General features: G+C 29.3%; 1 protein-coding gene across 3 annotated transcripts; it reads right to left on the bottom strand.

Moving 5' to 3' along the window:
* Positions 1-1,271: 1,271 nt before the first annotated feature.
* On the bottom strand, positions 1,272-17,491 carry LOC126763786 (Y+L amino acid transporter 2). 3 transcript variants are annotated; one of them, XM_050481595.1, is made up of 5 exons: positions 17,142-17,491; positions 14,513-15,634; positions 4,128-4,346; positions 3,448-4,043; positions 1,272-3,368 (listed from the first exon to the last, which is right to left on the bottom strand). In XM_050481595.1, exons 2-5 carry the CDS (start codon positions 14,832-14,834, stop codon positions 2,982-2,984), a joined length of 1,524 nt encoding a protein of 507 aa, XP_050337552.1. In that variant the 5' UTR covers positions 14,835-15,634; positions 17,142-17,491; the 3' UTR covers positions 1,272-2,981. The 3 variants fall into 3 exon arrangements, with proteins under 3 accessions (XP_050337552.1, XP_050337553.1, XP_050337554.1); XM_050481596.1 differs by having other exon boundaries at positions 17,164-17,491; XM_050481597.1 differs by having other exon boundaries at positions 17,342-17,491.
* Between the last annotated feature and the right edge of the window lie 884 nt (positions 17,492-18,375).

The following is an 18,375-nucleotide window of genomic DNA, read 5'->3' as shown; positions in this document are numbered from 1 at the left end:
TTTATTATTTATTTTCATGTATTATTTTATATTTCATATTGTTTAATTTGTTGCGGATAGTTTAGTTTATTCAAAAATATACTTTTCGCGGTTTATTTTCATTTTATTTTAATTTAAATATTTTATTTTAATACATTTTTTTATGTGATGTGCTTATTCATCTTACTTTAAAGTTACTGAATTTTTTTTACTTATTTTTTACATTAAATAAAGTTATATTTATTTATTATAATTCAAAATGTTTTTTTACTTCATTTTATATTTTTCATATTTCATTTTCTTTTATTTTTTTATGATTTTTATTTCATATTTAAATATATTATATAATTTTTTAATGATTAAAAAAATTATTTTTTTTATATTTTTTATTTATTTATATTATTAAAAATTTTATTTATTTATTTGTGTTACTAAAAATATGAATAACCTATATTTTCAACTCAAACCACATAATTGTAATATTTCTGTCTTTTTATGCAATTAATTCGTAACTAAAAATTAACATAACTTAAAAATTATTTTTTGAGTTTAACTGCAATATTTACAAACTACTATTACTTAAAATATATTTTATCATATGTATATATAGCATGTCATGCGAATGTGTGAGTAATTGGAATTATTGTATAGAAAAAAATTAACTAATTATCTAAAAAAAGTTTAAAATTTACAAAAATAATATTAAATTTTTTTAGATTAAGATTAAGTTTGAGTTCTAAAATATAATATAAGACTGGATGATATAGCAAGGCATGACTTACTGAAGGAACTTTCCTCTAAAATCGGTTCAAAAGTGAGAAAAGGCAGTGAAGATATAAAGTAAGAATGGCAAGTGAGGAGCACAATAATTCTTGAAAGTAAAGAGTTAAATTAAAATGTGTCTTTAGTGATCAAAGATGAAGAATACAAAATATTTCACTAAACATTAATTAAAGAAAAAAATTGTCAATGTTTTTTATCCAACTTTTGTGAAAGCTTTACTGATTTGAAAAAATTTGAAAGTCTTTTTTGTTGAAAGCTTTAAGAAAGCGCCTTAAATATTTTTGCATCTGTAAACAAAATATTGTCGAATTGAAACGGCTGGAGCTTTTTTTGTCGAAAACTTTATGAATGCTAAATGTTGGCGGACGTAGTAAAAGTTATGATAGTTTTCAATGCAACTTTAGTGAAAGCTTTACTGATTTGAAAAAATTCGAAAGCCTTTTTCGTCGAAAGCTTTAAGCTTTAACTTTTGTGAAAGCTTTATTGATTTCAAACGCAAGAATTCTTACTGTCGAAAGCTTTAAGAAAGCGCCTTTAATATTATTGCATCTGTAAACAAAATATTGTCGAATTCAAACGGCTGGAGCTTTTTTTGTCGAAAACTTTATGAATGCCAAATGTTGGCGGACGTAGTAAAAGTTATGATAGTTTTCAATGCAACTTTAGTGAAAGCTTTATTGATTTGAAAAAATTCGAAAGCCTTTTTCATCGAAAGCTTTAAGAAAGCTCCATGTGAAAGCGCACAATATTTAAGTTTATTGTATCTTTAATCAAAATTTTGTCGAGTTCAAAAGGCTGGAGCTTTTTTGTCGAAAGCTTTATGCATGCTAAATGTTGGAGTGCGTGGTTTAAGTTATGATAGCTTTCAATGCAACTTTAGTGCAGAGACCTCGAATGCTTTAAGAAAGCTACATGTGAAAGATCAATCTTTGAGATTATTGTATCTGTAAACCAAATTTTGTCGAATCCAAACGTCTGGAACTTTTTTGTCGAAAGCTTAATGAATGCTAAATGTTGGCGGGCGTAATTAATGTAACTTTAGTGAAAGCTTTACTTATTTTGAACAATTCGAAAGCCTATTCTGTCAACAAGTTTTTGAAAGCACCCAATCTTTGAACTCAAAACAGAAGAGCTTTTTCAATCGAAAGCTTTATGAAACTAAATTAAATACATAATTAATAAAAATATTTATAATTAATAACAATAATCTTTTATGATAGCTTTTTTTGTGAAAGATTTGAAAATTTCGACAGGAGCTTTTTCAAAAGCTTTATGAAAGCTAAATGTTAGAGCGCGTAATAAAAGTTATAGTGATAACGTTTTATGATGGCTTTCAATACAAAGCCATGAAAGCTTTGACAACTTCAATCGACTGGTGCTCTTTTGAAAGCTTTACGAAAACTAAATGTTAGAGCGCGTAATTAAAGTTATAGTAAAAAAGTTTTTAGATGGCCTTCACTGTACTTTTTTGATAGCTTTGAAAAATTCAACCCATTTCAGGTTTTTCCAAAGCTCGATGCGAAAGCTCATACATTTTGCGATTATTTTCATTCTGTGTTTGATAACAAATTTATCGAATTCAAGCGACTAGAGCTTTTTCGTTGAAAGCTTTATGAAAGTTATATGTAAGAACGCGTATTCAACCATTCTGTGAAAATTTGTTCAGCTTTCGTTAGCAGAATATAACATTTTGAAAAATATTTTGGAATGGCGATGGGTTAAACCATGTGATAATATATCATATATATATACTATACATTTCTAAGAAGACAAAATGTGGAAAACAATAGAAATTTGTCGCATTCGCTGGAAGTAGGAATATTTACTTAACCTAAGGTTAAAAAATATTTATTTTAAGTCTAAATGAATATAAATTCTAAATCGTATGAGAAAAAGTATTTGAGTTTATTTTTGTACAAATGTTATACAAATATATGATCTTGATATTTATATATTTATTCAATTTTGGAGCAATATCAATTTAAAGACTTTTAAATTTCAAAAATTGGTTTTTTGAAGGCACATACATGATACTATGGCCTATTTTAGGCACTATATTTCTAGTTAAAAATATATGTATATCTTATAGGCTGTACAATATACCTAAAGCATCGACTATATGTTCCATATGTATCCCTAGATAGCGTCACAATTTGTATATGTTTTCGTCGCTTGCGTGGACTTGATATAAAACTAATTTAGTATTTTAAGCTTAGCAACTAATCGAACTTCTCCTGATTCGGCATACAAATAAAGAATTTCGAACACCAGAGATTTATCGCTTGTGACAGATTCGTTAGCCACTTGACAGGTCGATGTATCGTTAGGTAGTAGATCGGTATGCCAGAGAGTATAATCGCGGTGCCAATACCCACTTCGACGGGTGACTCCAAAACGGACGAGATCACTAGGAATAAGCAGGTCAGCAGGAAGAGTATAGGTAGCACGAGATTGACGCGGATAGGTCGTTCGGTCTTCGGTTGCTTATAACGCAACCACAATAAGCCCGACACTGAGAGTAGTGTGAAGAGCGCCTCAACATAACTGACATAATTGATGAGCGAATAGACGTTTCTGATGAAGAGCAGCACCAAGGTAATGGCACACTACAGGGGAGATAAAAAGAGAGGTTAGAAAAAAAGTAAAAGTAAATAGTAAAGGTAGATCAAACCGCAGCTCACGCACCAAAAATATCAGCGATGGCACTGGCGTTAAACAATTGACGTTGATGAGTGAAATGGCCGCTGGCAGATGACCGTTACGTGCGCCAACGAAGAAGAGACGTGACGAAGCAAATATGGCGCCATTTAACGAACCAAACGTGGAGCAGGCCACAAAGAACGGCATTAGCCAGGACATGAAGCCGAGCATCTTATCGCCGAACGTCACAGCAACGGCATCCGAAGATAACATCTCTTCGGGTGAGAGCACCGAAAAGTATGCGATATTGGTCACCACATAGATGAGTGTCACCACAGGCATGGAAATACAAATGGCACGCGGTAGATTCTTATAGGGATCCTTCAACTCCTCCGTGACAAAATTCAAATAATTCCAACCAGAATATGAGAATAGTCCGTTGTAGAAGGCCAGCGCTATCATGCCAGGTTTTGTGTAGGTGCCGCGCATCGGTTCATCCCACTGTTCGGTGTGGCCGGCGAAGAGATACCAAGCGCCAGCGGCAACAATAACAAGCAGCGCAAATACTTTGGTGCCGGTGAAGATGTCAGTGACGCGTGTCACCCAACGCACATTGTAGCAATTGATGACAGTTAGTATACCTGTGAGTGGGAGAGAAAGCGATATAGCAAAAAAAAACAGTTATTTTATATGATTTTGCTGTTGCAGTGTCATTGTGAACTTACATGTCATCACCGCTGCCAGCAGTTGTACCGCCGCTATGGGCGCGTCGCAGGACTGCCAAAATGGCTGCAGCAAATACTGTGCGAATGTGAGCGCCGTGATGGCATTGCCGGTGGGCACGAGCACCAGCAGCGCCACCCACAGGTACAGGAAAGCGGGCAATGGTCCGAATGCGGTGCCAATGTAAGCATAATCACCGCCGGATTTCGGTATCATTGTGCCTGAAAGGGATCGTAGATGAAAACGGATTCAATTAAAATTGTTTATTTATAAATTTAAAGTTTAAAAGTATTAATATAAATTAAAAATAGCAAAAGGACTGTGAACATTTTTTTTTTAATTTCATGTGAATTTGTGACCAGTTTTTTTGTACTTGGTCTCCTTTCTGAAACCAAACAGCAACTGAAATTAATTTGTGATCAGTTTTTTTGTACTTGGGCTCCTTTCTGAAACCAAACAGCAACTTTATGTAAATAAACAACTTCTTTCTAATCGAATACATGAATTTCTTGTTATAAATCGCTCATAAATTCTAGTATGTTGCTTAAGTCTACTGTTTTCAAACTACACAGACAATCCGCTTCTCTGCTCCAACTTTTATTTTTGACTTTATTAGAGAGATCTGGTACTTTAGAGATATTAAAGAAACTTATTGAATATATTGGCGATGAATATGTGAAAGCTCTGTGCCGCGCAAACTCACAATGCAACAAAAACAATTGGATCGTTTGAAGGACAAAATCATGCAAAGAGACATATTTCAAGAAAGAGAAGAAAGTAAAGTTCATAAGATTCCATCACGCTCTCTAGATCTGGTCCTCAGTCATTATTTTCTCTTCTCAGACCTCAAGAGTATGTACGCTGGAAAGAAATTTTGCAATAATAAAGAGGTAATCGCAGTAACTGAGGCTTATTTTGAGGTTAAGCCAATTTTTTTATAAAAATGGTATTGAAAAGTTGGGAAGGGGAGTGTATATTACAAAAATGAATGGAAAAATAATTTAATGGCGTTCTGAGATTGAGAAGGGGAAGGGTAAGGGTGTGGTTGAATTTGTAAGAGCATTGACAGACGGCAGCGTTAATCCGGATTAACTGCATTAATCTGAATTAATTCAAGAGTTAGTGAAGACAACTCCGTTGCTAACTCCTTTAATCCTCAAAATTTTAAGAGTTTTTTTCGTTGGCAACATTGTTAAAAATTGCCAATTTTAATCTATTGGGAATGAAAAACAAGCAACATTCACAGCTGTTTTTCAAATTTTCAATAATAAAACAAGAAATTTTATGTTATGATGCAGTTTTAAAAATAACGCGTTTTTGTAATATAAAATGGTTTCCTCAAACTTGGTCGGCTAACAACCGCAATGTTTATCTTCTATCCATCTTCATTGAAAATATTATAAATATGACAATCAGCTGTTGTCAAGGCTATAAGGGTTAAACGGTTTATTTCAATTTCCGGCTAAACTACGAGTCCTACGGAAAATCGTTTTATGGCAAAGTTGCAGGTAACAAACAGATCTACATCTTTTGTATCAACATCTCTTTCACAAAACCTTAAAATTTATATTTATTTTTTTCAAAAAAAAAAAAAAAATGTTATATTTATTGTTTTTTTTTAATTATTTATATTTATTTTTTAGAAAAAAGTTATTTCACGAATTTTGGTGGCAACTTACCACTATTTATTTTCCCATCTTATTTTTACTTAATATCGGAAAAACCAATTTTGATTCAAAAATTCTCACCTTAAAAAATATCTGTTTTTTTAAATCGGTGAGTTTATTTTTCTTCGTTGTTATCGCTACTTTTCGATGGTATAAAAAATATATGCATTACTTTAGCAAATTTTCTCAGAAAATGCACTAGGTGATTCAAATCTGCTTTTATAAATATAATATTTCATCTACAAGTACTTAATATTTCATAGTTGCAGCAGCAAGAAAAACAAATGCGAATCTTTTTTTGAGAATGAATATGCTAATAAAGTTCGCCACAATATTTTATATTAAATTTATTCAATGTACAAGTGGTTGGCAACGCGCTAAAAGTACTTGAAGAGAAAGAGAAAGAGAGAGAGTGAGATATTGTACGTGTGCACAATTCAACAGCAAGTTATGAGTGTACTCTTAAACCGCTCTCTTCGCTTAGACATGCCATTACACATAATATTTCTAAGAATGTTTATGTAAATATATTTATGTTTAATTTTAGTGACTGGAATAGTGATAAGAAAATCAAAAAACCGGCACTTATACCTATACAAGAAAGGTCTTGTGGTAAAAATTCGATATATGTATATACATACATAAAAAAAGTTGGAGTAAAGAAAAGCATGCATAAAAAAAATAAAAAAATGAATATAAAAAAATTATGTACCCGTACATACATATGTATATCCATTAAACATACGTATGTACATATATATGTACAGTATATAAATATGTATATTTTATGATCAAACAAGCGAAAAATGTAAATATTTTATTTAACCCTGGACGGGCTTTGCTTTTTGCCCCTGTTAGCAAAACACGATTATTGTTAGTCGAATCGACTAAACGTCCAAGTTAAATTTGAAAAATTTAAAAATTCAAATCATCAAAAGCTTTATTTCGTATTTTATAGCCAATATGTTTCTCTAAAACAGCCAGTTCGTTTCGAAACAAGTATTCAGTTCAATATTTATTCAACTGCTTTGAATTATTTCTCTGTGTATTTATTTACCTACTATCAGTATTGTATGGCATTTGGCATGGTAATACAGGTCAATATACGAAATAAAATTGTTAAAAAGGCGATAAAAAAATAAAAATTTTAATATACATTTTGTGTCATGACATTTTATTATTTGTGACATGTAATATTTTCATAAGTAAATTCAGGAAATGAGCCTACTTACTCGCATTTAAAGTTGATTTTAAAAAATATATTAAATTTAAACTTAATAATAATTAAAAATATAACAATTATAATAAAAAATAAAGTTTAAAATTGCTAAAAACATAGGTCTTTATTATTTTAATATTTTTTTTTTGTATTTTAATAAAAAAATAATATTAATATATATTTAAATATATTTAAAACTTTTTTTTCAGAAAATTTTGATAATAAAGATAGTTTAAAAAATATTTCGATTATGTTTCTTTATTAAAAAATTATTATTACTTTATTAAATGCAAAAAAATATTCGAATTTTTTTTTTAATACAATAATATATTTATTATTATTTCGCATTTTTATATGGTGTAGTATAGTGTAGTGTTTAGTAGTGCTATTATTTCTTTTAACAAAATATTCAAAATATTTTTTTAATATGTATGTATATTAATGCATTAATTATATTTTTTTAATAAACACAAATATTTGAAATAATTATTAAAAACATTTATTTATAATTATTTTTTTATAAACAAAATATTTTTTTAATATAAGAATGTTTTATTATCATTATTTTTTAATAAAAAAAATTATTTGAAATATTTTTTCATATAGTATAGTATGTATTACCATTAGTTTTTTAATAAAAAAAATATTCAAAACATTTTTTAAATATAATAATGTATTTCTTATAATTTTTTTTATAAACAAAATAGTTTTCAAAAGTAATAATGTATTAATTATTATTTTTTAATAAACACACATAGTCGAAATATTTTTTTTAATCAAAAACTTTGCAAAGATTAAAAATTATTAAAATTAAAAAAATATTTATTGAAAATTTTGTTGTAATTTTTGAAATTTTTTTATTTTTTTTTCAATTTTCATTATTAATTTTTTAATAAACAAAAATATTTATTAGAAAAAATGTTTTAAATCAAAAATTATCCAGTGATTAAGAAGTATATACATTTTTTTTTTAATTTTTAATTCACCTAAAAGTTATGTATTTATTATCATTATTTTTTTTTAATACAAATATTTATTAGCAGTACGTTTTTGGTATTAAAAATATATTATGTATATGTATATAGTATATATAAATATATTTTAATATTTTTTTATTTCATTTATAAATATGTATTCATTATTTTAATTAAAAAGATTAAAATTTTAATATTTTTTTTATATAATTTTTTTTTAATTTGTCTTTTTTTAATATTTCTTAACAAATAAAAAAAAATATTTCAAAAAAAAACTAAAACTTCGAAATTATCTTAATACTAATAAGTACTTTGTTTTTTCTTTTTAGTTTTACCAATAAATATTTAGTTTTTATTACTTTTGTAATAAACAATAAAATTATGTAAGAAAAATTCTAAATCAAAAATTATTATTATTAATGTAAAAATATTTATATTTAAATTTTAACAAAAAGTACACAAGATTCTCCTACCGCGTTTTACTTTCTCCTTGTGGCTCTTTTAGTCATGCTTATCAAATTTCTCCAATGTACATACATACATACATACTTAAGTTTGTTTACGCAGCTTTGCTGGCTGACGTCATTGACTACCCTGTTTTTGGCATTTTTCGGCTCGAAGGATTAACCATGTAAACACATATATTTAGGCGCTCAAGCATAAACACTAAATAATGTCAACAAATATACAGTTGCATTGAGCCATTAAGATATTAAAGACTAACTGTTTATAATGACAACAATGCTAAGTGATTAAATTCGTGCAGTAGTTGGATTTGGTTATTTGGTATTACTGTTGAAAAAAAAATTATTTAAAATGTTTTTGAAAGAAATTTAATTAATAATAATTAATAAATAGTTTTATGAAATATTTTTCTATTATAACTCAATTTTAAGTTCAGTTTTCAAATTCCAAACACCAGAAAAAATCAGATATTTTTTACGATATAACTATTTTTTTTATACCCTGAACAAGGTGTATTAAGTTTGGTAACATTGTAATGCCCAGAAGAATACTTCGGAGACCCTATAAAGTATATAAATATGTCAACGCTACAATCGCCGAATATATTGTTGAAATCTGGCCAATATAGCATATTGCTGCCATATCAACTGATCAATAAAATTGGAATTTCAGATATTTTTATCCCTTTTTGATATACGAAATGCACCTGTGAAAGGTATTTTAGCTTTGGTGTATTGATGTTAACGCTTTTTCTTATTTTATTTCTACTTTTTTACATTCAATACGCCTAACCAGTGACCTACTTATTCAGTTATAGAATATCTAGATACGCAGTGATGTACATATGTGTCTGTCTGCCTTTTGCAATAAAGTTGGCTGTATTTTCATTTGCGTTAATAATATAATTATTTCACAGTGACAACAAATCTTGATAAGATATATATTTATTTGACTTTGAAAAATGTATTATATACATACATACATGCGTACACATATACTATAATGGAAATGGGAAAACTGTTGACCTTATTCATATTTTAATTTCATACACATAGAAACACGTTTAGATTCATTTTATGTTGTTGTTGCTAAAATACTTGACTTTGGGTAAACGATTGCAATTCTACTTCTATAAACTAGGCTTAATATATGTATATGAAAGAGAGGATGAAAAATCTGAGGAAGAACTTTTCGTCATTTAAAATGCTAAACAGCGTACCTTAAAAAAAAGACATTATGTAACCATATTATAACCAAAACTCAATATAACCATATTATAACCAATATATTGTTTACTCTAAAAAGTCTTTTCGTATTTTGTCAGTAGATGGTTGACGTTGCAATCGTATATCGCCAGTGCTACCAATCACATTGGAATATTATCTCTAGCGGAAATGGCAATACATGCTCGACCAAAATAATACATATTTGTTTATTTATTTATTATTATAAATATAAAAAAAAATTAAGTTGAAGTTGATTAGAAATACGAAAAGACTTTTTCGACTACCCAATATAACCATATTATAACCAAAACCCAAATTTTGTTTATCGTTTTTTCTTCGCCTGTGGACTTGTGAAAAGTGATGTTATGTTGTTTTGCAGTTTTGCATTTAAGGTGACGATCAAAAAGTATATTCACAATCCATTCGCGTAAACAATTAGAACAAATTCCCATAAAAGAAGTGGAATACTGTGCCTATAAACAAAAACTTCGCGGTCTATTTTCTTTTTCTTAGAAATCAAGTATGCGAACTTTTACCTCTGTTTCATTTCATTGGAGTTTTCAAGCAAACAAAAACTTATAATTATATTTAAACAATTGTATGTATGTATGTATATACCTAAGCACAACTTTTCTCTTTTGAGCAATTGTGGTTATTAGCCAACAACTTTTTAGTGGCTGATGTAAGTTCTCTAACAACTGCAAGCAGCTGAGTTGCATCAGACTTTACGTTCTTCATATGATTTTTCTCCCAACTGACTTATGCTCAGTGCTGCTCCCAAACCCGAACACGTGTTGGCGAGCTCTCATTGTGAGCAGGTGAGCTGATTGCGATCAAATTTGGAAATCACATTGGTTATAGTGTGGGATTTGCTTATTTTTCATGTATTTCTAAGCAGAAAATATCGTGAGAAGTTGTTTTCAGCTGATTTATATATTATATATATTATAAGTTATATAGAAATCTTAAATAACTGTATGTACTCACACAACAGCAGATAAGAATTTGCTCACATGCGTGCCTGGGTTTTATCAAAAAGCTTAATTGTTTACAAATGGCACGATTGGTGTGGTTTTTTTACGTTACACATTTTGCTTTGAAGCGTACATATGTAGATACAAATAACATATCTACAAACATATGTACATACATATATACATATGTATGTATCTACAATATAAGTTTGTGTAAGTTATTTGTGTCTATATGTTTATACGATTTTGAAATCGTGAGCTTGTGGTTCACCAAAAAGGTGTTCAGTTTCTACCTTAAGCTGCTAAATTACTTATTCTTTGCAATAGTTAATAAATTTATTTTAAAAAAAATATTTTATAATTACTTAAGTATTATTTTATGTATTTTAGATTTTTTTAATAGTTTAATTATCAAATTTTTTTCAAATATTTACCATATTTTTTAAATTTTTTATCACAAAGTTAAGTCTTAAAAGTAATGAGGTATCTTGTAGCTTAAATGTGTAGGCTTAAAACGCCATTATCACCAATTACATATTACCATATACATACATACTTATTTATTATATATCTATATATTTACATATATGTATATATTTACTTGTTCTGCCATTAGCATTAAAAATCAATCAGTGGTGAGCATTCAAAATTTGATTTTGCCCATAAAGTTTGTGAAGCGTCGGCGTATTTGTTTAGCTTTACATGTGTACTAGGGTGTGCCGAATGGCTCTAAACAAACAAATATGGTTTCTAATATTAAAAATATTATTTTTAAATATCTGTATATAGATCAGACATTTATTTTATTATTTCGTAGTAGCCACGTTTAGTGGTGTTTTACTTTGCATTTTCTGTGGAAATTTGACATTTTAATTAATATATAGTATGTAGATCCTACTGATTAAAAAAATCTGAATAATTTACGTAAGAATTTTTAAACGAAAATTAAGCTTTTTTCGGCTTTTAGTCGAAACGAGACTTCCTCCTCAATATTTCAAGCACAAAAAATACGGTGTGTTTGAGATATAAGTAAGTAAGTTTACACCAAATTTTGTGAAAGAATTTTTTTTTGCACAAGAAGCAAATAAAGGAACCCAAAATTTGAATTTTTTACGTAAATTAAAAGTAAAAAACCCCAAAAAACTGGTTATTTTGCATTTTCATATAAATTTTGAGGTTATGTGAAAGAGTTGTCAATACAAAAATTGTAGATGCTTTAATTACTTACAACTTTGCCATATACGTGTTGCTATAGCAATCGTAGTTTTGACGGAAATCGAGCTTAAACGTTTCTCTAAAAAATCTCTCTCTTAAAAATTCAACCACGCCCCTAAATTTCATCCTTTGATCGCCCGTAAACTATTTTTGCTTCAATTTTTGTTATGTTATCTTTCGTTTTCAACGGGTTTTATTATACTATGATTTGTTTTTTGTTTTCAAAAATTATCTAACCGGTTTTACTATTAATTTTTCAGTTTTATAATTAAGAAAAAAATGTTTATTAGTTATATGAAGAAAATTTCATATGAGGCTCTTACACGAATGAAAATTTTCTCTAAATATATATGCTACTTTGACGTCAATAAAATCGTAATAAAAAATATGAAAATTCGACCCACCCTAATATTTGCTAATTATTGTAAGTGTGCTTCTTACGACTGCGTACTCAAAAGTATTGTATGGTAGACGACTAAATACGAATATATCGGCTTGTTGAATAAAGATTTAACCTTGATTTTCTTACAAAGCTTTAATAAAAATGTAGGTTTATTACACTTGTAAAGAAGAAGACAATTTTTTACGCAAAACATCTGTATAAATAGTGATGAGGGTATGAACAGCTGTTAAAATTTAATATTTTGTTTTTGAATTAATTTAGTGAACTAATTTTATGAATATTTTTATCATATTCGGCCTGAAGTAATGCGAAAGCGATCACGGGAAAATGAAAATATACTTGATAGAAATTTATAAAGTAAAGGCATTTTAAACCCTGCTTTCTGTGGTTGTTAGACATCCAAACTGGCCTTCAGCTACTTCAGCAAATTTTCTTTTATCTCTTCGATCGACTGAAATCGGGTTCCATTTCGATGATTGTGGACTTTCTTGCTTGTCAACCTCATAAACCTATGTTTCATCGGGATTTATAATGCTCTCTATGAATGTGGAATCGGAATTCGCACGATCAAGCTGGTCCAAAGAGACCTATTGACGGTACTCTTTTTGAAAAAAAAACTCAGCTTCGTACCCAAACCAGAGCTAAAGAGATGTCCAACTCCTCTCTCATTGGAAGTGAGAGAGCAATTGCTAAACGTCAAAACCTCCTGAACTCGATCAGGTGTCAAAGTTCAGGAGTTTTGAAATCCTCAATCACTTTTTTAATATTTTCATCAGTTGAAGAGGTCGAAAGTCGTCCAGAACGAGGCATATCTTCAACGATCTCTCGACCGACTTTGAAGGCTTTGTACTAGACTTGTGTTTTTGATAAAATTGATGCTGGAAAAGGCTTACGGTGAGGCTTACGGTGGGCCTTTTCCAGCATTAGCACCGATTTCGCAAACGAAATTTATTACTGATGCTATTTTATTTTATAATTCACTAATAACCATACATAAAACATTTAATAATACCAATAGCGATAATAATGGAGCATATTTGAAAGCTGGGTTGTTTTTGACAACTTTAAGGAAAATTATCTCCAAATTGAACGTTCTTTTGGTACTCGCTTACAAAAAAAGAAATTTGTCTCAAAGTCATGAAGGATATTTTTGATTTTAGGGAAATTTTAACTGAGGTGAGCGTTCTTTTGGCACTCGTTTACAAAAAGCAAGGAACGTTTCTCAAGTCATGAGGCATATTTTTGAGTTCGAGGAAATTTTAACCGAGTTGAACGTTCTTTTGCCACTCGCTTACAAGAAATGCGGATTTTTTTTCAAGTCATGAAACATATTTTTGATTTTAGGAAAATTTTAACCGAGTTCAACGTTCTTTTGCCAGTCGCTTACAAGAAATCAGTTTTTTGTCGACAAAACTTAAAGAATATTTTTTATAAAAAAACTTATGAATAATACATTTAACTTAAAGAATTTTTTTTCCGAGTGGAGTGATCTTTTCATGAACAAAAATTTTAGTTTTGTTCTTTTGAAGAAAGAAGGAATTTTTCTCAAGTCATGAAAAAATATAATTTAGGGAAATTTTAACCGAGTTGAACGTTCTTTTGCCAGTCGCTTACAAGAAATATTTACAAAACATAAAGAATATTTTGGTTTTTCTAGACCATAAAACAGGCTATGGAATAATTATAAAAAAAAGAAGAATACATTTAACATAAAGGAATTTTTTTCCGAGTGGAGTGATCTTTTGGCATTCGTTTACACAAAAATAAAGTTTTTTGTCTACAATACAGGAATAATATTTTTGATTTCTTGGACTATAAAAATTAAGAAGTTACTCTAAAGGTTTTGAAGCAAACAAATTATGTCTCTCAAATAACAATGTAAGCATCTAAAGACGCGCTTTACTAAAGTAGACAGCGTTTCATTCATCAAAAACTGCTTGTGCTGTCTACAACCAACAAATTACTCAATACTTCATGTCAACAAATATTTGTTTTCCAAATTAGCATGCTACTCAGGAAACACCTTTGCTTAGAGTCGTCAGTTTCTGCAAATGAATAGCTTTTCACAGGTTCAATGGCACGAGCATTGCTTAAGCGCCATTTGGCGACAACAAGTGCGCTATGCTAACTAGAATGTGGACAAATTTTATGGACTAGAAAAGCAGGTACTTACATACATAAATACTGGTATATAAAAATAAGTTACAGAAAGAATATACAAGCAAGCTGCATTACATTACTCACCCAATTCCGCATAGCAGAGCGCACCAACCATGCTCAATGCGCCGCACAATATCCAAACGATCAGCGACTGACCAATCGAACCGGAGTAGATGAGCACCCCCTTGGGACTGACGAAAATGCCGGCGCCAACAATGACGCCCACAATTATGGCAACACCATCGAGCAAACCGATTTGTTTTTTAAGCTTAACACCCGATCCTTGACTCGAACTGTCGGTTGAGTGATTGTGTAGCGCGTTGCCGGTTACATCGGCGGTCGAATTGACAGGTGTATCGAAGATGTGACGAGGTACAATATTATCACTGGCCTGTATGCGTGCCATTGTGAAATTTGCTGATATTTGTTTTTTTATATATATAAAATAGGTTTAACTCAATTTGAGTTGTTTCACGTTAGGAAAGAGAGTAGAGTAGAAAATAGTGGAGTAGCGTACTGTAAAGTGCTCTACGAGGTAGGTTGAGTTGTGTTTAGGTTTTTATTTGTGTTGCTTCCTTACGTTTGAAGACGTTTTTAAGGGCTGTTTGTGCGCTGTGGGTAAGGGTGCTTCCGTGTTTTGGAGCGCATGCGTTTGCTTCGTGTTTTCTTAAGCTGTTTTCTTGTTTACTTTAGTTGTTTTTCTTGTTTTCTCGAGGCGTTTGCTTGCTTTTTTTGCTTGTTTTACGTTTTGACTTTCGTGTTTTTGTTACCGCTTTATTTTTACCGGCAATTCGGACGCGCTATTGCATCAGCCGCCACGCGCTATGCGCTAGATATGCTCAAATGCTTTCTCTGCCGCTCTCGCTCTCTGTGTTCAACAGCTGTTTGTTGTGTTTTACCGTTAAATGTTTGTTGTTTTGCTTATGTTTAGTAAATTACTAGTTAAATGGCACTTTGTTGCTGTTGCTTTTAACACTTATCACTGGTTATTTCCTGTTGGGTTCATTACACGGCAGCGTGGCGCATTCACTCGCTTACGCGCGCACCCCTGTGCGTTATCAGTTTGTCAACGTAGACAAAATTTGCATTTTGTATACGAAAGTTGTTACCTTTTGTCAATGTTTGAGTGTATGTAAATAAGTTGTAGCGCTCACTGAGCGTTCAAAATGCTCGCTGAGTGCTGTAAAATATTATTTTGGTAGGGTGCTTGGAAAAAAAAAAAAAAATTAAAATAAATTAATAAAAGGCGTGCTTTGCATATGAATTCTGGAAGCGAATGACACTTGAACTGTGCTGTTTTGTGGTAAATTTTTAGTTTTTTCTTTTTATCTTTTTTTGCTGATAAAATTTGACAGCACTTAATTTTTTGATAAAATTTTTATATTTAAAAAAATCGGGTTTTACGCGTTTATGTTCTATTGATATATATTTTTATATTAAAAAAATATTAAACTTAATAAAAAATATAAAAAAATTAATATTAAATATAAACATTAAAATTTGTAATTTTTTTTATTTGTTTTTATTTTTTGTTTTATAAAATTTATTAGCATTTTATTAAAAAAAATTGATATATTATTGATATATGTATATTTTTTTTAATTGTAAAAATTTCAATATTTTTTTTAGTTTTAGTGCTTCTTTTTGTTCATAAAATTTAACAACTTTTTTCTTTCCATAAATTGTGGATTTTTTTGTTGTATTTTTTGTGTTTTTGATAAAATTTATCACAACTTAATTTTTTATTTTTATATAAATATTGAAAAAAATAGGTTTTTAAATTTTTAACCTTATTATGTTTTAATATTTTTAATAAAATTAATATTTTTTTAATATTAAAATTTTTTAATATGTTTATATTCTTTGTTTTAAAAAAATTTATTAGCTTATTAATAAAAAAAATGTTTAATAATTTTTTTTTAATTTTTATTTTAATATTTTTTTTTTTCAAAAATTGTTGAACTTTATTTAGTTTTAGTGTTCATAAAATTTAACACATTTTTACTTTTCTACAAATTTTGAATTTTTTTGTGTTGTCTGTTTTAGTTTTTTGATAAAATTTATTAGCACTTAATTTCTTTATACATTTTTTATATATTAAAAAAAGGAGATGTTTAAATTTTTAACCTTATTATGTTGTACTGATATATTTTTATATACATATGTATAAAAAATATTAAAAAAAATATTAAACAGTTTTTTAAATTAAAAATTTGTATTAAATTTTTTTAATTTATTATTATCTTTGTTTTATAAAATTTATTCGCATTTAAAAATTAAAGTGTTAAAATTAAAAAAAAAAACAAATATTAAAATATTTTAAAATATTTTTTTTAAATAAAATATTAAAATATTTTAAAATATTTTTTTTTTTTAATTTTTATTAAATAAATTTTCTTTTAATTAAAATATTTTTTTTTAGATTTATTTTTTTATTTGTTCATAAATTTTAACACACTTTTTTTTCCTACAATATTTAATTTGTTTTGTGCTAAATTTTTTACCAGTTCATTGTTTTCTAAACAATTTTGTATGCTTACATTTTATTTTTATATATTTTAAAAAATTTTGTTTTTAAATTTTTTGTTATTAATTTATAAACGTAATATATTCCATTGAAACACGCGCTTGTCTTTTATTGTAGACTCAATTCTTTATGCGTATTTTTTTATATTTTTATTCCACTTTTGCACACAATATTTCGCACACTAACTTCGCTCATGCCGCGTACTCACTCCAATGAGTCTGCTGCTGTACACGTGGTCGCACCGCTTTTGAGCTCAAAGCTAAAGTCTAAGCGCACACTGGCTTATATATCAACGATTCTAATGATTTTTTCATAAATAATTTAATGCAAATAAAATATTGCTTCACAAGCACTCATTCCATACAAAATATTACTAATTTGCTAACCAAAAAAATATATTTCATATAAAAAGTTAAAAAATTCGCAGACTATAACTTCACTTTCGCCGCTTCTAAACGTCCACACAATTTGCGCGCTCAACTCATACTAAAAGGAAACTGGAAAAACACACTGTCGTCTGCTGGCAAGCGCGTAACGACCTACAAACATGCGAGTGTTCGGCAAATACATATCTACACAGCTGGCGCTGGTTGCTCCGCATGGTCGTCGTCAATGGTTGGTGGAATGACGATACACCGCACAGAATGTGGTGAATGTTTAGCGAAATGTTAGCAGTAGCTACAACAACAACATTAATAACAACACCGCTCTGTGTCTGGCGGGTTAAATATGAATTTCCATGCTTTAACAACTCATAAAAATGCCGGAGGTCGGCGGCAGCGCTAAAGAAGCAAAGCGAAAAAACAAAAGAAATATATATAAAATAAAGTCAAACATGAAAATGCACACCGGAACAACGAGCAATAAAATATAAAGCACTCATAGCTCCTAAACACGTTTGCTCACACACTCATTCACTCGCCGCCGCGCTCACTCACACGCTCAATAGTCGCTCCAATGCAACTTCAAACTCAGTCGAATTAAAATTATTTTTGGCAGAAATTTGCAAAAACACAGAAAATATTTTTTTTGTTTTTGTTTTGGCCGCGCTTAACAAGAATTTGTATGCCAAGCGCGGTTTAGAGAGGAGGAGACTTCTACAGTCACAAATTGTGTGCTTGTGTGTTTCTTATATTAAATGACTAAATGATTTCATAATCATTTTATTATTTTCTTAAGAAAAACTACACTTTTGCATTATTGATTGGTGGATTTGGCGATTTTTTCGTTCGAGTGTTTGTGCCTCATGTCAGTAAAATGGTTATAAATAGTCGAAACTACAAAATAAGTTAGTTGCACTAATGCTAGTTTCCCCTTAGTTTCTTATAGCAACTAACTCAAATTTGGCTTGCAAAAACCCCTCTAATTCCTACCCGAAGGTACCGATTGGTAATAGATGAGGCAGTATCACGACGTAGGC

The sequence above is a fragment of the Bactrocera neohumeralis genome, chromosome 6 (assembly GCF_024586455.1).
Source record: "Bactrocera neohumeralis isolate Rockhampton chromosome 6, APGP_CSIRO_Bneo_wtdbg2-racon-allhic-juicebox.fasta_v2, whole genome shotgun sequence".
NCBI classification, from domain to species: Eukaryota; Metazoa; Arthropoda; class Insecta; order Diptera; family Tephritidae; genus Bactrocera; species Bactrocera neohumeralis.
This window is presented reverse-complemented; position numbering and strand designations above follow the sequence as displayed.

Excerpts from the sequence above, each read along its gene's own strand:
- LOC126763786 (XM_050481595.1), bottom strand. The coding sequence starts at position 14,834 with ATGGCACGCATACAGGCCAGTGATAATATTGTACCTCGTCACATCTTC. Across the intron at positions 4,347-14,512 it reads GCTCTGCTATGCGGAATTGG|GCACAATGATACCGAAATCC; the intron begins GTGAGTAATGTA and ends GATCCCTTTCAG. Across the intron at positions 3,369-3,447 it reads TGCCATCGCTGATATTTTTG|TGTGCCATTACCTTGGTGCT; the intron begins GTGCGTGAGCTG and ends TCTCCCCTGTAG.